The 26731-nt window shown below is 37.4% G+C and overlaps 1 protein-coding gene and 1 non-coding gene across 3 annotated transcripts; one reads left to right on the forward strand and one right to left on the reverse strand.

Moving 5' to 3' along the window:
• The first annotated feature begins 2863 nt into the window (after positions 1-2863).
• LOC131013997 (NAD(H) kinase 1-like) lies at positions 2864-13714 on the forward strand. 2 transcript variants are annotated; one of them, XM_057941932.1, is made up of 11 exons: positions 2864-3272; positions 3854-4001; positions 4087-4206; positions 6531-6727; positions 7305-7418; positions 7543-7637; positions 8952-9058; positions 9864-9937; positions 11126-11204; positions 11354-11661; positions 13209-13714. In XM_057941932.1, exons 1-11 carry the CDS (start codon positions 3228-3230, stop codon positions 13515-13517), a joined length of 1596 nt encoding a protein of 531 aa, XP_057797915.1. In that variant the 5' UTR covers positions 2864-3227; the 3' UTR covers positions 13518-13714. The 2 variants fall into 2 exon arrangements, with proteins under 2 accessions (XP_057797915.1, XP_057797916.1); XM_057941933.1 differs by lacking the exons at positions 2864-3272; positions 3854-4001 and having other exon boundaries at positions 4088-4206; positions 6518-6727.
• On the reverse strand, positions 11826-11897 carry TRNAC-GCA (transfer RNA cysteine (anticodon GCA)). Its single transcript has one exon. It is a non-coding gene; the product is annotated as a tRNA-Cys (tRNA).
• Positions 13715-26731: the final 13017 nt, after the last annotated feature.

The raw sequence follows: 26731 nt of genomic DNA on the forward strand, positions 1-26731 counted from the left end.
TGGGTGGTTGACCCTTCTTTGCGTGTTTCCGAGCCTCTACCGTGCTTTGGTTTAGTGTTGGCTCCCAGGGGCTCTGGCTTGTATTGGGTTCTGGTGGTTGGCCTGGTCCTTTAGTCCGGCGTTCCTTGGGTGGTGCAAGGAGTCTAAGGTTTGGGAGGCAACGGCTTGATTAGCTTTCCTTGAAGTGATTTGTCCGGTAGATGCTAGCAGGAGTGTCTTCATTGCAATAGGCTTAATATCTCTGGTTTGTATGGTTTGGTTGATCTGAACTCTTGGTCTCTGCTCCTCTGATGGTCGTACCATTATGAGCATGGGAAACCTCGCGGGAAGTCTTTTGTTACCCCAATTACTACATCCCATGAAGATGGCCTTCAATGTGAAGTTTCTAATCATTTAATTTAAGAATGAGATTCATGAAAGTAATTGCATTAGGGGACTCACTGCTAGCGGAGAATCGGGTCTGACCGGATTGGTTGTTTTTCTTGATGTTGCTTCTCTACCTTGCTCTGCACACTCCTTGAGGATAGAGGTTCTTAAGGTCTGGGTCTAGTTTGAGATGGTTTAGTTGTTGAGCCTCTTGGGTCCCTTCGCTGTTCCGGATGATGTGTTGGGGCTTGCGTGACCGGGCTGGAGTGGTGCTCTTCCCTTGGCTAGCGTCCCTGGGAGGGAGGGTTTTTGTTTTGCCGTTTTTCCTTTTGCTCGGTGCCTTTTGCGCTTTTGTTTGCTTTGCCTGTTCTTTTTTACGCTTCTTGGTTGGCAGATGTGTGCGCGTCTGCTCTGGCGCTGGTTTGGTGTGCATGGTTTTCTGCTCTGGCTCTACCTGGGGCTGCAGCTCTGGTGCGGTCTGCTCTGGCACCTTTGCACTCTGGCTCTGGCTCTATTGCTTCCATCCTGGTGCTGGTTTACTCTGGATATGCCAGAGCTGGTGCTGGTCTGCTCTGGACCTGCCAGAGCTGATGCTGGACTGCTCTGGTTCTGGGGTTCGGGTCGTTGCTCTGCTCTGGTTTTTTGCTGTTGCGGGTCTGCTATGGATATGCCAGAGCTGGTGCGGGTCTGCTCTAGTTCTGCCAGAGCTGGTGCTGGTCTGCTTTGGTTCTGCCAAAGCTGATGTTGGTCTGCTCTGGATCTAATGGACTCGATGCTCTAACTCAGTCGATCGGGTCTGCTCTGGATCTGCTAGTCAGCTCTGGCTCTGGATGTCAGCTCTGCTTGGTCTGAAGGTCAGCTCTGCTCTGGAGGTCAACTCTGCGCTTCTCTGAAGATCAGCTCTGCTCTGGCGGTCAGCTCTGCTCTGGAGGTTTGCTCTGCTCTGGAGTCGGCCCTGCTCTGAAGTAAACTCTGCTCTACTAGTCGGCTCTGCTCTGTAAGTCGGCTCTGCTCTGGAGGTCTTCTCTCCTTTCGCTGCTCTGGTTGTGCTCTGGTTCGGCTGCTCTCTCTGCGGTTTTCCCGGTGCAGTCTTGCTCACGTGGGTGGTTGCTCCTCCTAGTGTTGTGTTGGCTTTGCGTGTTTTTGTTCCTGCTTTGCTTAGGTTGTGTTTTTTTTCCCGTTTTTTCTGTTTTTGGGCTTTCTTTTGAGGCCCCTCTCCTTGTTTGCGCATGTGCTCTCAATGTTTCTTTACATTTTTTTCTTTCTTTCAATAAAATTTTCATTTCAGCAGCGCGTGCATGGTGGACCGCATACCATACGGCCACCCGCACCCAAGACCAACTGATTTATAATATGGTGGGACTCTTTCTTCACTCAAAATAAAATTAATTATCATTATTGATATTACTCTTTAGGTGAGACTATTTATCCACTCAAGACACATTAGCTAATTTTATTAAAATTCATCTAATCTACTTAGGCTACATTTACTTTGATGGATAAATTTATTTATGGAAAATGATGGATAACAAAAATTTATGCCTTTAAGGCTTTAAATGCTTCATTTCTTTTCCAACATTTGACTCAAAAGCATTTTTTCTTTCTTATTTTCACTTCAAGGATGAATAATATTATCCACTCAAAAATGGAAGGATAATATTAACCATCCTTAAAGTGAAAATAACGAATGAAAAATGGTGAACTTGTCTTTTATGTCAAATGTTGGAAAAGAAAGAAGACATTTAAAGGCATAAATTTTTGTTATCCATCATTTTCCATTGATAAATTTATGCATCAAAGTAAACACAGCCTTATAGAACTATTTATTGGGGCCATATGAGTATCAATTATGATATTAAATTATATTTACTTACATGTCATCAATTCAATTTAAAATTTATTTTAAATTAAAAGTATGTGTCATTTTAATTTTAGTGGCACGAAGTTTAATAAGTATTAAATGAATATGTTATGAGTGAAAATGAGATTTTACTTTGTTATGAATGGAGCTATGGATCAACAGTGATTTTATTATAAATAAATTAAAAAAAAAAGAAAGATAAAAGTAAGCCTTCGCAATAAGGTAATATTTAAAAATGAAAAATAAATATTTTATAAAAAATATTAAAATGACAAATTAAGTATATTAAAATCGTATTATAATGGACTCAAATCTCAAGACTTCCTTCGTCCACAAAACATAATTTATTTTTGTCATTTTGGGGTGTTCACAAAAATTAGCCCATTTTCATTTTTGGAAACTATCTATCACTTGGTGGGCCATATTCTTCACTCACAATACAATTAATTATTATTATTATAAACACTATTTTTTAAGTGAGATTCTTTCTCTATTCATAATATAATAATTATTTTTATTAAAATTCATGCCGTTCATTTTTAGGATTATTTTTTATGGACGAATGGAGCATGTTTTTGGGGAGAAAGTAGATTATAGGAAAATAATTTTGTTTTGAATAAACTAAAGAGGAAATATGAAAAACAATTTGGTAGAGATAGCTGGTTATCAGTCGTCCATGGAATTCCAAGCCACGCGTCTGTTATTTGGGTCCCAGCAACTCAAACTCCCTACTCCTCTCTCTCTCTCTCTCCATACCTGCAACCAACATACTCCCACCCAACTAAGACTGCCTACCTCCGTTTTCCATGTCTTCCACTCCCATGGAGTATATTTTATCTAACTAATTTCGGACTGCATTTATACATATATCTAACAAAATTTAGCCTCTTTTTTTCTTTTTTAAACCTCCCATTTTCTTCCCTCTGCTAGTCGTCCGTTCTTGACCAGTTTTCAGCTGTGTGTGTGTGAGGCGGTGTATTCCACACCTACACAGAAATATATGCATAATAGACGCAGCCCCATGTCTCCAAGCAACTCCGCCAGTGTACGTGAATTATTGATTGTTAAGGGCGATTTAGAGTTTCTATTTTTATTGACTAGATTACTGCTGAATTTCTCGATTATTTTTTTACTTTTGGTACTTGTTTTACGAGTTTAGGCGTCCCTTGCTTCTTAATAGGTTGCTTCCTCTCAAGTGTTTGTGTTTTTGTTTCCTTGCCTAGAGGAGATGATTTTTTCCAGTATTTTTAGGTAGATATAGACTGTTTCTAAATAGTACGTGGTCATAAATGCGTGTTTGACATTTAATTAAGCTGCTGTTAATTGGGGATGCTGTAAAATAACTAAATCTTTCCATCATTAGTGCAAACAAACCTTCTGAGATAATCAAATTGACAGATCACGACTTGAAAGATAAGTAAGATTGCAGTGGGAATTTGTGGATCGAGCCATATGTATTTATTTTATTTTTCTGCACCTCTAGTCAGATCAATTTTCTGCATTTGGTATTTCTTTGTTCCAAAAGTTGTTCCAACGTAAATTTATGATCAAATAATTCTCCCCACTCCCTCCAAGTGTAAAAAGGAAAATCAGATTTGTTTAGTGACTAAATGGCTTCTCTAATAGGGCAATGGAATCGTGTCACCAGCAGAGAATGGCTGTCTAGATTCTACCTCGGTGTTGAGCTCAGAAAAATCTATAGAGGAACTTATTCAACAGCCTCCTCTCCAAGGAATTGAAGATAATCTGATTGAGTTCTCTGAGGCTTTGAGAAGTGAGTCTTTAGATTAATCATTTGTTATCTATATGCTACTATTGGAGCAATATGTTGATACTAATTTGATTAAATATGGTTTTAGCCGTTGCCAAGGCACTGAGACGGGTGACAGAAGGTAAGGCTTCTGCTCAAGCCGAAGCTGCTGAATGGAGACGTAAATATGAACTGGCGACAGCACATAATCTGCTGTTGGAGCACAAAGGTTATTTCAGTGTTGCTCACTCTAGTATTTTTTTTGTTTGATCTCTAATTTGGGTCGTATATAACATGGAATTCTTCTCATGATGTGAATGCTACCATTCTGTTTGTTTTGCTCTCTGTGATGAGAGCCTGTGTGCTTTTAGTAACAAAAAATTGCATTATTTCATCATTGGTTGAATAATTTTCCTGAGTTGGCCTTATCTGCCAAAGATTCTAAATGACAGGCCAATGTAGTCAATGAATTTGGAGTTTGGACGTTCAGATCCTTCGCTTTCTAAGAAGATATCTCCTTTTGCTCCACTTTTCCATCAAAATATGACAAGGATTATTTGTGTATCAGTTCGAAATTTCTTGTTGATATTACATACCTCATCCTTTTCTGTTTGAGTCTTGTTATATTTGGGTATTTGGCATTTGGATCTTGTCTTCGTAGTGAGAAATTTAAAATTCTACTAACATTGGTGGGACTCCTTACACAGGACTTTAGGTTGGATGAATTTAGACTATAAGATGTACCTAGTAAGCTTCTTTACTGAATAAGTTAGCTTTACATTTGAATTATTTATTTATTTAGTTCTTAAGATGACCTATACTCAGCATATAGGAATATAATATAGTTGTTGCCTAACCTTCCTTTGCTGATCCGCTGATAAGAAAATCGAGTGGTAGTGCTAGCCAAGGTTTAATAGTCACCTTGTCTTGTTAAAACTTTAATCACCGTTTTTCTAAGTGGCATCTTACGGTAGGCAAAGCTTAAGAAGTCTATTATGTTGCAAAGATCTCTGTGGGTGGAAGGAACTCAAGATATTCTTTCATGCTACTATATGATCCTCTTCATATGGTTCTTAATGACATCAGAAATTCTGAATATGTGATTCTTCTCATTCTTTGCATCTCCCTTGAAAGCTGGCTTTAGGTTTGTACCATAGTGATGTATTAGTCTAATCCCATGAGGCAACTAATGTTGATTTCTTAATGTCCCCTCCTCATATGTAGTTGACGGAACCTCCAAAAGAAATGAATGTTTATTACATTGTGATTTAAGTGGACCACTTTTATTCTTTTTAATAATATTGTTTAGGCCATCCCAAAGTAAATCAACTATTCGTGTATTAATTTGGCCTAATTTCTGAATTTATTTGGCTTTTCCCCTTTCCTGTACATTGTTTGACATTTATCAGTACTATACTATATTGTATTGATTATCTCCTTCTTAGTAAATTTTGCACTTCAGAGTGCTCTGCTACTATTTAAATTCTTTGATACACAACACTAACTTCGTGCCAAATTTGGATGACATGGCAGCTGGAGTTAAGATTGGGTTACTTAACCTTGTTCCCGAATTCTCTATAATGTATGAAGTGTATAGATTAGCCTCCGATTCTTTAGTCCTCTGCTTCTCTCCAACTAAATCCTTGTTGTATGGCCTCTATTCAACGATTAAGCGAGTTTTATCTTATAGTGAGAGTCTGACCTCTACGTTACATTCGATCAACACTAGAGGCAACAAGACGGCGCTCACAGATTTCACATCCAAGCCAAGCTGTACTTTTAAGTGAGAAATCATCCAGATCGTTGAAAAACGCGGCTTTTGGCCACTAAATATTTTTTGGAAAAGGCGTTGGAGTTTGTTTCCATCTGTGTCTTCAAAAGTTTGCACTAGAATTTTGTTAGTTGCATAGAAGAGCTCAAGATTTTATTTTTATAGTTTCGATTTGGAATATGAAATTAACTTTTCAAAATTTAAGTTAGGGTTCTTAAAAGTTGTTTTTCTCGAGATCCATCATGACATCCTTGCTGGAAATCATATCGTAATTACAGCTTTCATGTCATCTCAATTTTTACTAGAAAAAAAAAACTCAGTGATTAAATTACTGAAAGTAAAAGCAAATAATCAAATTGCAAAATAACCAAAGGAGGTGATTTTTATTTTGTAATGAACTCCAAAGTAAACTAAGCTGGTCTTTGGTATGGTTTAGAGGTCAAACAAATTATGCAGAAAGTGAGGGAAACAGCAAATTTTGTGGTATCATTTGGTATATACATAGCACTGAAAAGTGAAATCGCAGTTGAATGTCTGAAAGATATCTGATCAATTAGTGGTTAATTATATCTCCTCTGATTTGTAAATATCTGTCTTGGTCACAGCAAATTCCACGTGCAACCAACAAACCAAAAATTTTAATGAGTTCATAAGTTTCCTATTTAGTTTCTTGAAATGAATTGCAAGATATCTTTTAAAAGATTTTATATGCCAGTATCTAGTGATGTCTTTTATGCCTAAATAATTCTTTTAATAAAACATTCTAAAGTTTTGCTTGGCAGTACTGTCATTGGGAGGCCAATCTAGCGAGTCAAATGTTGAGATAGCCAGAAACTTGGATGATCACGCTGCTGTCTCAAATCAAAATAATGATCAATGTGAGTTATGCAGCGGTAAAGATGATATTTGCGCTCATGAGGTTCTTCAAGATGGTGAACCTGGTTCCGACTGCTCTGCTTCGCATAAGATGATGAGGAAGGTAAGTAGCTACTTCCTGAGTTTTGTGAGAAGTTAGATTCCTGTTCGCCGATATATTTTTAAAAAGACCAGTGCTTTAATTGCTTTATGAATTACATAGATTCACAATATCTACCAAACCACGATTGCACTGAAATTCTTCAAAGAAAGAAAGAAAGAAATGATAAGTAAACATGAGGTAGTCAGAAATCACAGTGTTGGAAGCACACCTGATATTTATGCATCTGTCCTCTCTGTAGTTATTGCAAGCCATTGCTCATGAGGTGAAAGTACGTAAACAAGTAAATATAAAAAATTACCCTTATTTTGAAATGGCTTGTTGGCTTGGCTCTAGACATCATGGTTCTTTTTGCTGAAGTAGTGAAAGTACGTAAACAAATAAATATAAAAAATTACCCTTATTTTGGAATGGCTTGTTGGCTTGGCTCTAGACATCATGGTTCTTTTTGCTGAAGTACTCAGAGCCAGCTACGTATATTTATGCAGCACCCATTGTTTTGTTAGTCATATCAGATAAGTGTTTTTAAACACTTTTCAAGAATTGCAATTTAACTTGATGTTCTGGCTTGTGGTGACAGGCATCATTTAAGCTATCATGGTACTGCAAGGGTGAAAAATCTGATCGCCACAAACATGATGTTGTGTCTTTTGAGAAGGGTAATATAACAACTGCAGAGCGTAGCAGTAAACAGGTATAACTAGTATCATATGCAATTTGTTTGCGATTCCTCAAACTTCTCTGATTAAATGTAATTTTGTGCCTGACTTCCAACTTTTAGTATCACAAGAACACTATTTTCATTATTATCATTTCAGATTTCCTTGAAGTGGGAATCACCGCCACAGACTGTGCTTATGTTAACAAAACCAAATTCTACATCTGTCAAAATCCTATGTTCTGAAATTGTCAGGTTGGATTCCTTAAACATGTTTTGTTTCCATACTTGTTTCGCTCCTTAGTTTTATTTTATACAATATAGATTCATATATGGTCAGAAAATTAGAGTTGAGCTTTTCAAATTAGTGGTTCTCGGAATATATGAGCTTATATGTGATAACGCGTACATAAAAGTGGTTTTTGAGTATGACTGTCGACAGATTATTATTCATTAAATTACTGAGAAATGATCCTGCAGAAGTATGCATAATTTGATTGACTTCTACCTTATAAAATTTATCCGGAAGTGATAGGTGAAATGAACTTTTCATGTTCTTTGTGAAAATATTTTTTCTGTGTTCTATGTAACTTCCAAGATGTGACTGTCATAATCTTAAATGATGACCTTTTCTAGCTTTTTCTGAAGAGAGGTAATCTGATGATGGTAACTGTGTACCAGAATTCTTTGATATTGTAAATTTCAATGACCTTTATTTTCCGCGTTGGAACAGTGTCTTAGACAGTTGAACTTTACTGTGAGAGACTCAGTCACTAAATACTGTTCACTAAAAAGTTTAAACAAGTTGTTTGGAGAAAAAGTTGCGGTTACGGTGCATTCCCTACTTCATCTGATTTTGTCAGTGTTAACACCACTAACACCACTACCAGTAACTTCTTGTGAGCACTAATATGTATATTATAGAGATGGATTCCAGCTGAGTGGGTTAGTCTTACTAAATATTTACTTGTTTTTAATAAAAATAAATGCAGGCTGCCACATGGGAAGTTTTGAACCATATGGTGCATCTGTTCATACTTCATATGATTATATCTGGGGCTTTGGTCCCATCTGATACACATATGTTTCTCGTGCTGAGAATTTCTGTTGGCCAGAGCCATTTTCTTCAGATCAATATCGAACTCATCAGGAGCTTCTTCAGTGATAACAATAAACCTGAGAAGTTCATGTTGCATGATCATTCTCACATTATCTATTCCCGTAATATTAAATTGCAGAATTCTCCAATCTGTTTCTTCTTTAGTTTAGTCTCCTAATCATCATGAATGAATGTTTCTGCCAAGATTTTGAGGATCAATTTTATATCTGACTTCATTTTGGGCTTGTGAGTTTTCTCTGATATTTAGATGCCCCCCTCCCCCCTCCTGCTTTTCTTCTTCTTTAAATTCTTTGTAATTGACTATAAAATGTATCTCTAGAATGTTGGTTGTCTGTTTCAGTACTAGTTAAATCAATGGAATGTGATACTCTATCATGAACTTTTACTATGTTATTTCTTAATAAGTCTCGAATATTTTAAAATTAGAGAATCCTTTACCTCCTTTGCAGATGGTTAAAAGAGCAGAAAAATTTGACAATATTTGTGGAACCGCGAGTGAAGTCCGAGCTTCTGACAGAATCGTCGTACTATAGCTTTGTACAAACCTGGCTAGATGGTGAGCTAATTTTTCCTTTTATAGTAGGAATTAGATATATTATGATAACCTTTATACCACTCTAACTCCATTGGCTCTCAGTCTACAATCTAATCGAATCCTTAATTCTTTATACAGTTTCTGTTATTTTATCTGCTTAACTTTCTCTGTTGATATTATAACTTCTCTTCTTCACTCCATACCTGCTATGTTTTTTTTCCACTGTGAAGTAGGGAGTACATTTAACGGTCAATCCTAGAAACTAATTTTAATTGGCTGATGACTCCAACATTTGTATGTCTCAAGGAAAAATTTCTGTAACTAACTGGAAAGGATGAGGGGATCCTTATTAGTGATTACAGAAACAGTTTTTTGTGCCCCTTTCAAGGGTATAAACTTCAAATTGAAACTTTAATCCCTTTTTGAGTTAGTTAATGATCTATAATAATTATGGGAAGTTATATATTGCTGCACACATATGAAGAATTGGGCAATGAATTCTTTGCAGTTTGTCGGCGAACTATCATCACAAGAAGTTGTCAAGCTGTTGATGTCCCTTCTTCTTAGCTCATTATCCAAAAACTAAACCAATTCAGACATGTTTAATTGCAATTCCTTGTTCTGACAGATTAAATTTATTGTTATTGTTATGTTCCAAAAAAGTTCGATATATATCTGAGGTTACAGTTTCCTTGCTTTCATCTTTCTCAGGAATAATGCATGAGATCAATTCCTTTGTGCAAGCTTTGTTTCGTCTTTAGTACTTTAAATATGATAATTGGTGGCAGTATTTGTTCTTTATGCTCTAAATGATCTGCTTCCACAGACAAAGATGTGCTGACCCTGCATACAAAAATTGATCTCATTGTAACGCTTGGTGGAGATGGAACCGTCCTATGGGTATGTGTCTTCTTATTCTGCAACAAATGTAATTAATTTCTATAAAAACAGAAGTCATCCCCCCCCCCCCCCCCCAAGAAAGAAATGTAATATGGCCAATCCTCAATAAACAAGACTGGAGCAAAGATGGATAGGAATTATACAATATGCTTAATTTCAGTATGCCAATTGATAATGTATTCCTTTGGAGAAAGAAGTTAGTTGAAAAATATTGACTTTGTTCCCCACAGTTACCGTTGCATGATCTGTCTCCAGACACAGGGAAACATATTATTATTGTATGCAGTTTTGAGTTCAATAAGAGAAAAAGTATAACATTAATATAATTTATAACCTATTTAACTATGAAACAGTAATAGATTGACAAGGCAAAACGTTAATTCAATGACATCACCGAAAATGAATTTCTTATCACTGTACTAGATTAACACTGTAAAATAATTCATATTTAATTGAGTAACAAATAAACAATATTGTTATCTGAACCAATTTTATGTATCAATGCACTTTCTTTTAATTGCAAACCACACGTGGGGTTGGGACAATTGACATAACCTTTTGTACAGATTTTTGTCAAGTTAATTATATGACTAAGCATACAATAAGAATGAAAAGGTAAAACTTCTAAACAAACTTAAAAAAAGTGCAGATCTGCTTGTAAATTTTGTGAACAATCACTTTAGCAGATGGGCTTGAATATAGAGAAAAACTGAACACAGCTAATTAGTCAATCTTCTCAGTTTCACATTGGTTACTAGGTTTTACTTGATGCAAAAACTTGAGCCAGATATAAGCTAAACTCCTGTTTATTATTCTCTGGTGAAATGCTATTTTGTTTTAATCATCCATGTTTTAAGCATCAATTTCCTACAATTTTGGATACAAATCCTCAAACATTGTGAGTCTGTAAATTAAGGTTGCTGGTTTTATTGTCCCGTAGGGCGTGATCTTGGAGCATCTAATAGTCTATTTTTTGTCAATTGCTGTTATTTTAGTTCACTAAACTGTATCTAGAAATGTTTGTTTCCTTTCATTTTTTAACTATAAGCTTTAGGGATGGAATATGAAGGTTGTTGGAAAATTTTCATTATTACTCATTGCCTGTTCTTATATAGTTTTTGAGGATTTTATTATGATACTCGTTACCATTTTAGTAATCAAGATAAATATATTCTCTCATTTATGCAGGCTGCTTCTATGTTCAAAGGTCCGGTTCCTCCCATTGTGCCATTTTCTTTAGGTTCTCTGGGTTTCATGACCCCATTCCGTATCCTTTAGTTTCCTTCAAGGATTCCTTATTTCACTTTCTTAGCTTAGCTTTGTTTTCTTGCATAGTTACCTGCTGACAAATTATTCTAGTATCTTATGGAAGAGCTTTTGCCAGTCCTATCAATTTATCCTTAACAAAATAATCAGATAGTGAACATTATCGCGAGTATCTTTTATCAATCCTACGTGGTCCTTTAAGTATCACATTAAGGCATCGGTTGCAGTGTCATATCATCAGAGATGAGGCCAAAAGTGATAACGAGAATGAAGGCCCTATGCTAGTCCTGAATGAAGTAACAATTGATCGTGGAATTTCTTCATTCCTAACAAATTTAGAATGCTATTGTGACAACTCTTTTGTGACCTGCGTACAAGGGGATGGTCTGATTTTGTCGACGACATCTGGGAGTACAGCATATTCCCTTGCTGCCGGAGGATCCATGGTCCATCCACAGGTACGTTTCACTCTGTAACTCGGTCCATATTTGTATATCAAAAGAAAAATTACCCACATAGAGTTATAGTTAATCTTTATGTAGCTTAGTAGTTAAATTTTCCCTTCAATTAGCATGCCAGTGAAGTGCATAAAAAAGTGAATCAGTTAAAAAATATCAATTTTAGGGCCCAACCGGATTCGAACCGGTGACCTCTTGATCTGCAGTCAAATGCTCTACCACTGAGCTATGGACCCACTTGATGATAAATTTGGTCATACTATTTTACTGAAAAAACCGAACATAAGGTTAATTGATGAAATAGTAGGCTGATATTGAAATCTAGGTGAAGCTTTTAGTTAAATCATTGGTTGCCAACTCATTGATGATCCTGTCATATATGTTAATTGCTAGGATCTTCCATTGGGTTCTGCTATAACAACAGAATTCTACTGATTCTTCTTGAGGACTCTTACCACATTTGAATGCACCATTAACCATTGCAAGTTATTAATTGTCTATTTTCTTCTCGTGTTACTGGTTCATACTTGTGTTATGTTGATTCTTTTATTTTATTTTCTGTCTGGAAGTGCATTAATTTGCATCTGCTCGAGTATTATATCTTTGTCCACAAAAGCTGAAATAGTTTGATCATAAATCATTGAAATGGTCTCCTCAAAAAGTAAATCATTGAAATGGACTCGACTAGAACCCACGCGAAGATTTGGAAGTTTGTTTTGTCAGGGTGCTCATCCTAGAATTCCCTAAGACTTTTAGGGTACCTTTATTTTATTTAACAACGCACTGCAAACAAAGGATACTGTCGATCAAAGAGGCACCATAGTGAAAATTAAGATTTTAGGGAGTATTTGGCTAAGCGTATAAGCTCCTGAAAAATGTTTAGTAAAAAGCTCTTAGACAGTTTATAAGCCGTTAAAATAAGCTCCAACAACTTATAAGTTCCTTAAAAATTAAGTCCCCAACCCCAACTTAATTTCTTATAATCTAATAAGTTATAAGCAACACTCATTTTACAAAAATAACTCTACTGATTTGTTATTTCATCATATACCCTTCCAATTTGACGTTTCTTTAATTTTCTCTCTCTAACTCACAATTCTTTCTCTAGCTTGTAAGCTCAATTATCCCAAACACTTTGACAACTTGTAAGCTCTTGAGAGTTGAGACATTACATCTTATAAGCTCTTGATGCATCTTATAAGTTATTGGAACTTAAAATCTCTCTAGATTAAGCTTAGGTGCATATATATATATCACACCCCATAATATAGTCGGAAAGCCTTCCCTTTCATTTTGCAGTGTCTCAAAACATGATATGGTCTTGATAGCATGAGATTGATTTGAATTCAACTTTAGTCTTGAAAAACACACATCTTTTTGAACATGATACATTTAGTTTATATTTCAATAATGATCTTAATTGTATCATTATCAATTTGTCATCTCTGTTTGGAATAATCATACATGATCCCTCTCAAGCTCCCTTAACTTTGTACCTGAAACCAACATAATTTCGGACCAGAAAATAATTATTTCTATGTTTACAGGTTCCTGGAATATTGTTTACACCTATCTGCCCTCATTCTCTATCGTTTCGGCCTCTGATATTGCCTGAATACGTAACGCTGAGAGTAGTGGTGCCCTTCAATAGCAGAAGCCAAGCATGGGTGTCATTTGATGGCAAGGACAGGAAACAGTTAGCCCCCGGAGACGCACTCGTGTGCAGCATGGCCCCTTGGCCGGTTCCCACCGCGTGTCAAGTCGACTCGACCAGTGATTTCTTGCGCAGCATCCACGACGGTCTTCATTGGAATTTGAGGAAGACTCAGGCCTTTGATGGCCCTCGCGATCCCTGACTTTGTTCACTTCGTTGCAATATTGTGGAAGAGAGATTAACATTCTTATCTGGTAGTTACTGGAATTTGTAAAATTAAAATGCACCTAATTTATTTACACCCCGTGATAGATAGGGAAGAATAAACAACTATCTATCATACTCGAATAAATCGTTGAGTCTATTCACATGGGACTCTTTGTTCCATTTTCTGTCTCATTTTCATTTTTATTTTTGAACAATATAATGTTTTTTTCTTTTTTAAAGAATGTTAGATATTTGATTTTGTTTTTAATTATTAAATATATAAATGAAAATATGTAAAAATCACATCAAACCGTATTAGTATATTTTGGTTTTGTTCGAGTTAGGTAATAATTATATGAGGCAGCACCTAGGGATGGTAATCGGTCCGATTTGGTTATAATCAAACTGATTTTTCGGTTAATCGGAACCGATTAACCATGAAATAAGTAATCGATAATTGAACTGATTTTTTAACCGGTTAACCAATTAACCGGTCTGGTTAATTAATCGGTTAACTGAATTAAATCGGTTTAGTTTAGTTTATTTTTTTAAAAAATTAATATTTATTAAAATAAAAATTCTTAATTATCTATTTTTGATACAATTTTCTAGAATGACTGATTAAACACAAACCCTCGTGTTCTTAATTTCAGAATGTGAAAATAATTTACACGTTTAAATAGAAAATAATGATTATACATATTAGTAGGAGAAAAATAATTGGAAGGATATAACAGAAGAATCACATTGAAAAGCTTTGGTAATGATTTTGAGTATCCTTCTTCTCAATAACAATTGTTACTCCTCACTATTGAAAATAAAAATGTACAGCTAAAAATTGATTGGTTTAGAATCCGTTTATTGTAGAAAATAAAAATGTACAACTAAAAATAAAATATATTCCTCGCTATTGAAAATAAAATCCGTTAAAATATTATAAAATATTAGAATATAATAAATATACGTATTAATTACTCCATGTGTCTCACAAAAACATGAACATTTTGCAATTTTGGGGTGTCTCACAACAATATGAACAATTTTATTTTGGTACACTACCCAACCACAATCCTTTTACTTTTCTTCTCTACTTTTCTTAAAGCGGGACCCATTTTCCACTCACAATATACTTTTACCTAACATTTCTTAAAACTCGTATCACTTATAAATGTTAATGTTTTTGTGAGGCGGATGAAGTATTATTTAACCGGTTAATTAATTGGTTATTCGGTTTAACCGTTCAGTTACCAGTTAAACCGAATAACCGGTATATTTAAAACTTAATAATCGGTAACAGAACCGAACCGGCTAATTTTGATTATCGGTTAACCGATTAACCAAAATTTTGATTCGGTTACAGTTATAACCGAATAACCGGAACCGAATTACCACCCCTAACAACACTCTAATATAGCCAAAATCTTTTAGTCATAGAAAATTCTAGTCATACAAATAAAAGATATGGAAATAATAATATTTATGACCAAAATATCTTTTTAGTGTGTAACAGTGTAAAAGCGAAAAAAGTGTGTAATAGTGTATTTTGAACTCTTACACACTTTTTCAGAATTACACATTTTTACTATTATTACACACTTTTGCGAAAAAATATGTAATAGTATAAAACACATTGTTACACGATTTTCGCGATTACTACATGATTTAGTGAAAAATCATGTAATAATGTATTTTACACTTTTACAAATGTGCGTAATAGTCGTTATTTTGGAGGCGGAGATGGATGTTTAAAAATAAAAATAAAAATCATTAAGGATATATTTATACATTTACATCAAAACGGTTTAATTTTTCCAATTTTTCATCCTCATGATATTTTTTCCTTTTATTAAATGAGAATGTGTAGTTTGACCTATTAACTCTATTTATATAGTTTGCTTTGATTTGGGCGATAACTCTATTTGAAATTGCGAAATGAATCATACACCATGATGAATTTGGCAATTCTCCCAAAAGTTAAGCAATACCATATAATTCTTTCAATATATGGAAATTGATAGGCATTGTCAGAAACAGTTGAAATGGTATTATGATATATATATATATATATATATATATATATATATATATATATATATATATATAAGTGCCAATTACAATCACTAAATCAGAGTGGCGCAGCGGAAGCGTGGTGGGCCCATAACCCACAGGTCCCAGGATCGAAACCTGGCTCTGATATAAATTCTTTTTCTAGAAATTTTTACCTTTTAATGCTCGTCGTGAATAGAACAAGAATATGGTATAAAAATACATTTTATTTAATTAATATTGTTAACTCAAAGTAAATGCTTCTTTGCAGTTTCATTGAAGCAGCAATGCCAGTTTAAAATCTACTTGTTGTGGTCAGAATATGAGTGCAGGTTATACTTTGAGGGTCCGTTTGATAGGGTCTATTACATTAGATAAATTGTATTTCTCACCTTAAAACTCTGTTTGATAGACATATTAATTAATAGTGCAGGCCCGCAAATAAACATAAGCCCGCAACAAATTCACTGTGCATCTGAGAAAAGTAAACCAATGCTCACCCCCAGTTCATTTATATTGAATGCACAGTGAATTGAGATTAAATTGATACTTTACACTTTTATCCTTGAAATTGAATCAAAATCAGAGGCTTATGGAATTGACTCCCGCTCTCAAAAATTGAAGTTGTGTTCTTCACCATTGGGGGAACAAAGCCTTTCCATAGCTGTCGGCCCAATTTTTACAGATTTGATGTTTTTCTGTGTTGCTCAATTTTTATTCTATTTTTACTTTTTTCAGTCTTCATTGTTTTAGGACGTGGAGTTCTGTTTTGATTGTGGTTGTTTATTCATTAGGCCCCGTTTATTTTATAGATTTGTTGCTGTGATTCTCTCTCGCGCACGGTGGAATTTTCGAACCCATTAACATTGTTGCTGTGATTTTCTAACAGGGTGGAACTTACATGAAATGGCCCGCTCAGCTCCCCGTGGCCAAAAGCCGTCGCTGCTGCCGCCGAGTCCGGAGTTTCCAAGGAGTAGGAGAGGCGGTGAAACACGCACCCACCCGAGACGTCGGCGTTGTGGTTGGGGAGGGACGCCGGCGCCGGGGAAGGCTTGAGGCAGGGGCGGCGCGCAGGTGGGTCGGGGGAAGAAGGGGATTGGAATTGCCGAATTCTAATATATTTTTCCTTTTCTGTTTTTTTTTAATTTAAATTTAACAATTAATGTAATATAAGGTTAAAATAGTAATTTTTTACCTTTCATTATTTAATCTAAATTTTAATCTTTATCTATCAAACAACTAATTCATGTTATCTAGATTTTAATCTTCATCTATCAAACACTAAAATACATTACTAATCTCACTCAATCCATATTATTTTAACTAAGTTTTATTTATGACTCTTTATCTCAGCTAGCTATCAAACTGGCCCTGATAGAAAAAATAAGCTTCGAGCAAATATTAAGTAGGTGTTGATATTATCCCTACAAAAACACAAAAATAGGTGTTGATATTTTTTCGTTCCGTGTTGGTCCCAAGACTCCCAACACTTTATTGAAACTACCTTAGTAACAAATTCGCTACCGAATTACTATACGATCGATTTGAGCTTTTATTTGTTACATAAGAGTTGGCCCTACATGTATTTTTGCATGGTCTTCCCGAGGTTTGGTAAAAAAAAAATTGAAAGATGAAAAGAAAAGAAAATTTATTCAAAAAAGAGTACAAAGAATTAATATTCAAATTCAAGCAATACATCAGAAAAAAAAAATGCATAAAATAGCGCAGATTAACTTAAATAATTGAAACAACTCATGGGAACTATGACCCGGTCATGGGACAAGAATAAAAATTCACGAGAGTTTACAATCTTGAAACATCTCCAAGTGCATATATGATAATATCTTGCATAGTTTTATCAACATCCGGGTTCCCATTTTCAAAAAATTTCTCAATTTTAACTTTCCACACCTTCCATCGAACACATCAGATAATAGTCGTCAGAAATAATAACAGAAGGTGCTCTTTTCCGTCTTCAAAAAAATATATATAATTTGTCGTTTTCTAATGTCTCTAAAAATGATCATTTTTTATTTTTGAACATCATTTCACTCACAACAAAGTGAGCCTTAATCTTTTTTTTTTTTTGATCGGTAAAATTAAAATTTTATTAAGATAAAAAGCAAGACACCAGGGATGCCAATCAAAACAAGAAGGAAAGATTGAAACCCTTTGAGCACCACATGGTGAAAGGGATTCTCAACTCCAAAACTTTATAGACCTCATTCCAACTCCAAAGTCTACCCTTGATCTGTAAAACAAGTCTCTCAATATCCCAAATCTTTCCTTGAAAACGACTCTCGTTTCTTTTTTCCCATAGTGTCCAAACCGTTCCCACCCATAACGCATTTAGCAATCTTCTTCCTTTCTTCTTTTTGGCAGCAGAGATGAAGGAAGTGTAATGATGGAGAGTACCTCTAGGATTTGTCGTTTTGATGTGTAACCATTGGAAGATTTGGTCCCACACCGCCGCAGCTTTCGGGCAATGAAGAAACAGATGTTACGTCGTCTCCTCTCCAGCGACGCAGGCGTTGCATCCTCTCTCTTCCCAGCTAATTTGAATTTGTCGTCTTCTTAAGTTGTCACAGGTAGCCAAACGATTTCTAAGACATCTCCACGCTGTCACCTTGGCTTTGTGCGATGTTGGAGCCTCCCAAACCATAGCCATCTCAGCCGGTTGAGTTTGTTGCGCCTCTCTGGAAGCCGCCACCAAATCATATGCCGACTTTGTTGAGAATTTACCGTCCGTAGTTGCCCTCCAACTCCATCCATCAGTTAAACCTGTAGAAGGGACAAAAGCAGCAACAAGTCTCAAAAGTTCCTCCACCTGTCCATTCTCTCTTTCCCTCAAATCCCTCCTCCAATTCACCGACCACACCCACTCTTCTCCTTCCCAAAACCCACTCTCTCCGACAAGGGCTTTCTTATTCAAGCACAAGTTATACAATCTCGGGAAAGAGAACTTGAGAGGTTTGTTAACAGCCCACACGTCCTCCCAGAACATTGTATTCATCCCATCCCCGAGACTGTGTTGAAGGTGATCAATGAACCATCGATCGTCTATTCCTCCCCCTTTCTCCACAATTTTCGCCCACCACCCCAACTGCCCACTTCTTCCCACCATCGAGCAATCCCCCTCTTCGCCCCAGACAAGTTCCCCATAAATTGATTTGATCACTCTCGCCCACAAAGCTCCCCCATCCACCAAAAATCTCCAAAGCCATTTAATTAACAGAACATGATTAAACAATTCCACATCCCGAAACCCAAGACCTCCTGTTTTCTTATTGGAACACAAGGAGCTCCATTTAAACCAGGTGATTCTTCTCGACTGAGAGTCTCCACCCCACAGAAATCTGGAGAACAAGGAATTGAGGTTCTTGAGCACAGTCTTGGGAATGAAAGCGTAGGCCAGTTGATATACCGGAATAGATTGAAGCACCGCTTTGACAAGAGTGATCCTCCCTGCCAACGAGAGAGGTCTTTTTCTCCAGCTTGCAATTTTGTTTGAGACTTTATCCACCAAGAACTTCCACTCGCTAACACCATTGCTTCGGCCTCCAATTTTGGTTCCCAAGTAAAGACACGGGAAGTAACCAATCTTGCAATGGAGAAACGAAGCCCATGTCCTCTCGACTGACACATTCACTCCCACCGTCATCAGGCTGCTCTTCGCGAAGTTGACAGCAAGACCCGAGACAAAATGAAAGAGAAGCAACAGACTTTTCAGTGATTCCACATTACGCTCATCAGCCTCTAAAATAAAGATGGTGTCATCCGCGTACTGGAGATGTGTAATCGGCACTTCATCCTTACCAATCTTAACAGGAAACAATAACTGTCGTTCTACTGCTCTCTCAACAAGCGCATTCAACCCTTCCGCAACAATGAGGAATAAGAAGGGAGACATCGGATCACCCTGTCTCAAGCCTCTCTCCATTTTGAAATCTCCCGTTGATGACCCGTTAACAAGGACACTTGCCGTGGATGACTGTAGACACCCTTGAATCCATTTCCTCCAAATCCCATCGAAGTTCATTCTATCCAGCAAAGTATCCAAAAAATCCCATTGAACTGAGTCGAAAGCTTTGGCAAAGTCAATCTTAAAGAATATCCGGCTTCGTCGCTTCTTTTTTGACTCAACAACAACTTCATTCAAAATGACCGCACCATCGAGAATGAACCGCCCTTTAACGAAAGCGCTTTGATTATCAGAGATGATCGACCCCATCACCTTCGTCAGTCTCCCCGCCAAGATCTTTGCAATGATTTTATACAAGCTGGTAATGAGCGAGATTGGACGAAATTCGTTCAACGAATCAGCCCCTTCTTTCTTCGGTATTAAAACGATGAAAGAAGCATTACCTCCTTAGGAATTTTACCGTTCGCGTGGAATTCCTTCAAGACCTGGAGGATATCCTCCTTAACCACATGCTAAGCCGATCTCCAGAATGAAAAGTTAAAGCCATCAGGTCCTGGACTCTTATCGCCAGAGCAGCTCCAGACCGCTTCTTTAACTTCTTCGGGTTCGAAACCTCTAATCAGCCAATTTCTCTCCTCATCAGAGATTTTCCTTCTCACAAAGTCAATGGGAAAAACAGGCATCTGTCTATCTTTTCGCTTGAAAAAGGTTTCAAAATGATTTCTCACCCTAGCTTTTACCTCTTCCGGTTTGGAGATCCATGAGTTATCAAAGATCAGTCCGCCTATGTCATTCTTCAACCGCCTCCCTTTAATCGCCTTATGGAAGAAGCCAGAATTCACATCTCCCTCCTTAAGCCATTTCAGTTTAGCCTTCTGTTGTAAAGTCATCTGCTTATGCTTCATCTGAAGGGAAATGAGAGCTTGGAGCTCATTTCTCCTGATAACATCCACTTCGCCTAAACAACTCTGCTCGTCAAGCTCATCTTTCTGTTGTAACTCCTTCTTTAATTCGTGAATTTTAGAATCAATCTCACCAAAGGAAGTACGATTCCAAACTTTTAAAGCCTCGCGAAGTTTCTTCAATTTCTCCTTAACCACGAAAAAGCTCCATCCCTGACAGTCAGTCCCCGTCCACACTTTCTTTACAACATCTTCAAATTCCGGGTGATTCGTCCAAGCATTTAGGAACCTAAAAGGTCTTGGTCCCCAATCCTCCGTTCTAGTAGTGAGAACAATTGGGCAGTGATCCGAGATCGAACGTTGAAGACCGCGTGCAGAACTTCCTTCCCAAGTAAGCATCCAAGTTTCATTAACAAGGAAACGATCGATCTTGCTCTTGCATTTGCCATTGGGCTTGTACCAAGTGTACTTTCGACCTTGTGTATGAATTTCCTTCAGATCGTTCCCCCTAATAAAATCCTCGAAAAACCTCGCATCCGACGCTCGAAACGTCTTCCCGCTGCCCACCCTCTCTTCTCTTCTCCTGACTGCTTTAAAATCTCCCAAAATACACACACTTCGATCCGCATTCTGTTCAACAATAGAACCAATTGCATCCCAGAGAATCCTCTTTTCCTTTGATTCAGTTGGCGCATAAACATTGATAATGCAACACAAGAGACCGTCCTCCTTGTACCTACCGTTAACAACCACGGCCCCCGATAAATCCCAAGAACTAGATGCTTCGAACACCTCCCTATTCCATAAACACGCAATTCCCCCAGCTCTCCCCTCAGAGTTCCTGATTGCCTTATCTGTGTTATTAAACCCCCACCAAGAATTACAAAAAACATAACTAAAAGTCTCCATTTTTGTCTCTTGTAAACAACAAATATCAATCTTATGCCCTCTTACAAGTTCCATAACATCTCGCTGTTTCGCAATACTCCCCAAGCCCCTAATGTTGTATGACAGTAAATTCATGGACAATTCATCTGACTCCCAGCATTATTGAAGGAAAGGAAGTTACCTTGCATCTCGATTTGGCGGACAATCACCTCTTCTTCAGTCTGACTTGAAAGACCTAACTTCTTCCCAAAGTCCCAGATTTTCTGACCTGAAATTCCCCCCTCCTCTGTCAAAAGCAACCCTTTTTGTCTCTCCCCAATGTCTTCCTCCTCTGCGGCCTCCTCCTCTCTCCCATTAAGTGGTTCTATTTCAGAGATGAAACGCCCCCAATTCTCCTTCTCCCTCGCTCTATTCTTCTTTTTCCCTTTACCTTTTTTTCCTTTTGTGCATCGGTGATCAGACCTTTTGTTGTTGGAAGGCAGCCTAACTTCCCCTGCTTGGGAGCCCGAAGAATCATCCTTTTCGGTCCTAGACACTCCCTCAGAATGGTTGTTTTCTTTTACAAAAACATTCACGTCGAGACTCTCACTGTTATCTTCCAGATCATCAATACCCCCTTGTAGAAGAATGGGTTCCTTTTCTCTCTTTTCTCTCACAGCATGAACCGTGGGCAAGGAAATAGGTACCTCGCAAAGAGTGGCCTGCTCGGCCCTGCAAGAAGACTGGCTTAAAACTGCGGCAGCAATCGCATTCAAAAGCAGTCTCGAGCCTCCCAACGTTGTCTCCTCATGATTGGTAACCTCGACTGACGTATCTGCAACGATTTGTTGCGAAGGAATCGGAGAGTTCAATTCTTGGAGAACTGAGACGTCTTGCGAAGGAATCGAAGAGTTCAATTCTTGGAGAACCGAAACGTCTCCATCTTCCACACCGATGCCATCCATCATTCCAATGGTAGCGATAGCCTGATCCATGGATTCCACTCCATCCGACCATCCTGGATCCGATTCCGATTCCGACTCGTCTAAATCCGGTACTCCGAATAAGGACGATAGTGGGTTATCCTGAATTTCTTCAATGCGAAGTGTGAAACTAGCTCCATCAATGCAGCACTCCACTACTTGCTCAATGGATTTGAGACCTGTAGAGATTTGGATCAAAGCTTCGTCCAATTTCTCTCTTTCTTTCGTGAGTTCGTGAATTTTCAAAACCCGCCCAAATTTTGCCGTCACCGAATCAAAGAAACGAGAGTTCCATGCATGAAGCGGGATCCCAATCCATTTCGTCCAAATAGATCGCTGCTGGTGAACATCCACGAAGTTCCATTTCCTCTTCCAAAGGAACCAGAAGTCACTCCATTCATCTAACTCCGTGAGAACTTCTTGTGTTGGCAGTTCGCAAATACTTCGGATGAGCACCAAACTTTCCCCCATCGTCGAAACTTTCAGTTTCCCGGCACATTCGCTGTTGATTTCTTCTTTGATTTCATCCCAGAAGAAATCATCTTTGATGAAACCTGTGAATGTTCCTTCAAGCCACTTTGAATCCTCCTCCGAAGTTTTGAATTGTAGCTTTTCTCTTGTGCTGGGTTCTCCTTCAGAGACTCCAGTGAGAACTTCTTTAAAGGAAACTCCCGGCTTCTTCTTTGCAGAATCGAAAAAATGGAAGTAGTCCGGTTTCTTTCCAATATCTCTTTTGGCGTCGAACCCCTTTTTTTCTGCATCCCTCACCACCCTCTCAAACCTTGGTTTAAAAACTCTAATTTTGTAGCTTCCAATCCAAAGTTGATTCAACTGTTCAAGCAAACCTTCCGTATCCTCGACACCTTCGAATCGGACAAAGCCGAAAGGCTTCCCTTTTTTATCTCTCTTATTGGGACAGAAAATGTCAGTCGGAACGCGGACGGCACCAAACTTCCTTCTTAAGAAATCAAAGCTGCAATGTTCGGGGATGTTGTTGAAGAAGAAGGTGACTCTCTGTGATCTCGGAGGAGGTTTAACCTCTCCAGTGGATCGACCAGCTCCAGTCCTCCAAGTCTTCGGCTGTCTATGAAAGTTATTGCTCCGTTGATACACCTCATTGCCTTCTGCTCTGGTCCTCTCGTGCCCCCTTCTCCTCACCACCCTCCAAACCTCCTCGCGACTCATGCTCTCCGGTCAATGAAATAGGAAAAAACTCTCAACCAAGCAACTTCAAGTAACTCCACAATAAAATCAACTCAACAGCCACTGGTCAGTTCAAAAACATTCAAGGTAATCCACTATTGCAAATATCCATTCCAGTAAGCATTCATATCCAAGGAAAATAAGTTTGAAGAAGATGAATCCGTAAACTGCCTCTATTCGAAGTGTTGTGAAATCCAAATCCCAAACTCCAAACCATACGCCATTTTCATAGTAGAGAAGAGACTACGAAAGGATGAAGGACGGCACAACGACAGAGCTTTCAACCATTACTAGATAGCTTACATTGGTGTCGGAACTTGGGTACAGTGACAGCAGATGACGCTGGCCAGAGCGGGAGGAATCGGCCGAGAGAGACTGCAGGCGTTGAGATAGGTGGCTGGTTGGCGAGATTCAGAGCATAGCGTCGTGACTACCGGCGTTGACCGATCTTGCGCAGAGGTGGGATGTCTGCTGGGCAACTTTAACGATTGGACTTTTGGCTGTTAAAATTGAAAATACAGTCGTTAACAGTTAACACGATTAATGACCGATTTGATTGGCCGTTATTGCGTGGTCGTTTCAAAAATTAACGGTAGTAAATTCAATCGTAATAAATATTAATTTTGGTTGTATTTTTTTGCTATTTTTTATTCTTAACGATTGAAAGTTTATTTTTAACAATCGAATTTTCTATCGTTTAAAAAAAACTTTTATTTATTTGTAATTTAATTTAACTTTTTGCTCCACAAGTATTTCAGTATTTTTAATGTATACGCTTTGACGAACTTCCAAGTGGGTCACCACTCTTAGTTGTGCTATAAGTCAAGAGCAATTAATCTTGAAGTTTCTTTCGAGTAGTCATGCATATTATTGATATAATTAGCACATTTTAATTCATTTAAATTCAATTTCAATGTACAATATCATTCATGCATAACATTAGAATATGTCGAGAGGATATCTAAGACTTGTGGTGCCAACGAAAGAATAACGATAAAAAATAACAATCAATTTTAAAATAATAAAAAATTAATAACATCTGTATTTTTTTAAAAAAATTAAATATTATTGTTAAAAAATAATGATCGATTTTAAGAAGTTCCCAACAATTTTAATATAATAATAAAATATAAAAAATAAAAATAAATAAAAAATTCAAAAAAAATATTAACGACCAAAATAAGTGTACAACACATTGTAGATAAACCTACATTTTTCAATGTGAGATTTAATATAAAATCAACTAAATGTAGCTTTACTATTTATAGTGTACTTCACATTGTTTAGAAACTTATATAGTATTTTTCAATGTGAGATTCAATATAATATCAGCTTAATGTAACTTTACTATTTATAGTGTAGTATACATTGTACAGAATCCCACATTTTTTTAATGTGAGATTCAATACAATATCAATTTAATGTAGTTTTCAAATAGTTTTAATTCTAATTTTTTATTTCTTTTTTAATTATTCTTTTTTAATTTAAAAATACATTTAAAATAAGAATAAAATAGAAATGAAAATTATTGTAATATTTTTTTTAATTATTATATTTTTAATTAATATAATGTTAAATTTTAATTTAATTAAAAAGTATATTAAAAATAAAGATAAAAAAAAATTAAGAACCCGAATATAAAAAAGAAACAACATACTCGCATGACCATTTTGAATAAGGAAACACAATATTTGGCCACTAATTGAAAAAACACAAAATATGGCCATTAATTTTTGAGTTAATATATAAAACTATCCACTTTCATATTGTAAAGATAAAAATTGTCCACTAAAATAAAAATAATAAAAACTGTCCACTTTTTGATTGAAAAGACAGAAATACCCCTTACTTTAAAATTTAAAAAAATAGCCACTCGTTCATCTCTTTCTCTCCTCTCTCTCTTCACCTTCACGTCTCTCTCTCTCTCTCCCTCTCTCTTTCTCTCGTGCCACTGCCACCTCTCCCTTCCTCTGCCACCATCTCTCTCGGCGTCGGAAATCCGCCACACTCTCCGATGCTGACCCCCGCGCCACCCTACGAGATCTAGAATAAATGTGTTCTGAGGCGCAAATTCGTAGAAGAGGTGAAAGAGGTGGCGCAGATCCGAGGAGGAGACACTGCAGATTATGCCAAAACCTGCATAATCTGGAAGCTTCCTCCCCACACTTCTGATGCAGATAAAATCCAGCACCGTGAAATGCTCGTCGATCCAGATCCCGGCCAGAGGAACGTTGCCGTCGGAGATGCCGCGGTGGAGATTCGCGGCGCTGAGTCCAGCCGATGTCAATCTCCCAATCCTCACATCGATCTCGAACAGCGAATCCTTCGTCTCGTTGTCTCTCTTCACGGTGGTGACGGAGATGGAGGGTGCGGCGGAGAAGAGGCGGTTTGCGAGGCCTTTCGATTAGGGTTTCGTCAGATTTCTAGCGCATTCCCTCTTCCGGCGAAGCGCCGCCGCCCTGGCCTCAGAGCGTCCGCGGCGAGGAATGTGAGCCTTGATCTCATCGGTGCGCTTCAGAGCGTCCACGGCGAGTTCCTGCGACAGCTTCGACGCCCCGGCCGCCAGCTCCTTGGAGCGCTTTGACGCCTCCAACACGACGCGGGAGAAACCGGCGGAGCCGAGCCCCTGCGTGAATTGCTGCGATTTCGTGGCCGCCTCCTCCGCGAATTCCCGAGCTCTCAGCCAGAAATCCATTGCGAATTGGGAGATTTTGCGATAGAATTGAAGAAGAGTTTGGCTATGGAGATGGGCATTGCAAATTTTTTGATGCCAAATTGTGAGTTGGCGTAATTTATGGAACTCTATACAGCCTTAATACGCATCTTCTCTTCTCGGGAAATTAAACTTTGATTTTGCTCGTATAAATACATTAGCTTCATGCCCACCAATTATTTTCGATTTTATAATTGTACCAGTGCACTTTTAATTTGTTGATATTGGATAGGAAATTAAATCCATATTTTATTTTATTTTAGCATTTGTAGTTTCAATATTCGAAATTTTTTAAGTGGAGTGTCGATTTCATTAAGGGTGCGTTCTTCAATTCACAACTAGATCTATGAATTCACAACTTAATGTTCTTGATTTCACAATCAGATCTATGAATTCACAACTTAATAATCTTGAATTCACAACGAGATCTATGAATTCACAACTAAAACTTGAATTAACAACCAAAATAAATTCTAGTTTTAATTGTGAATTCAAACTTTAAAAACCCCAAATTCACAACTACTTGAATTCACAACCAAAATAAATTATGGTTGTGAATTAAATTTTAATTGT

This window comes from Salvia miltiorrhiza, chromosome 3 (genome assembly GCF_028751815.1).
Source record: "Salvia miltiorrhiza cultivar Shanhuang (shh) chromosome 3, IMPLAD_Smil_shh, whole genome shotgun sequence".
Classification (NCBI taxonomy): domain Eukaryota; kingdom Viridiplantae; phylum Streptophyta; class Magnoliopsida; order Lamiales; family Lamiaceae; genus Salvia; species Salvia miltiorrhiza.

Bases quoted from the DNA above. Each gene is read 5' to 3' on its own strand.
- LOC131013997 (XM_057941932.1), top strand. From the start codon at position 3,228: ATGCATAATAGACGCAGCCCCATGTCTCCAAGCAACTCCGCCAGT. The intron at 4,207-6,530 runs GTTATTTCAGTG...TTTGCTTGGCAG, and splicing joins TCTGCTGTTGGAGCACAAAG to TACTGTCATTGGGAGGCCAA. The intron at 9,938-11,125 runs GTATGTGTCTTC...TCATTTATGCAG, and splicing joins GAGATGGAACCGTCCTATGG to GCTGCTTCTATGTTCAAAGG.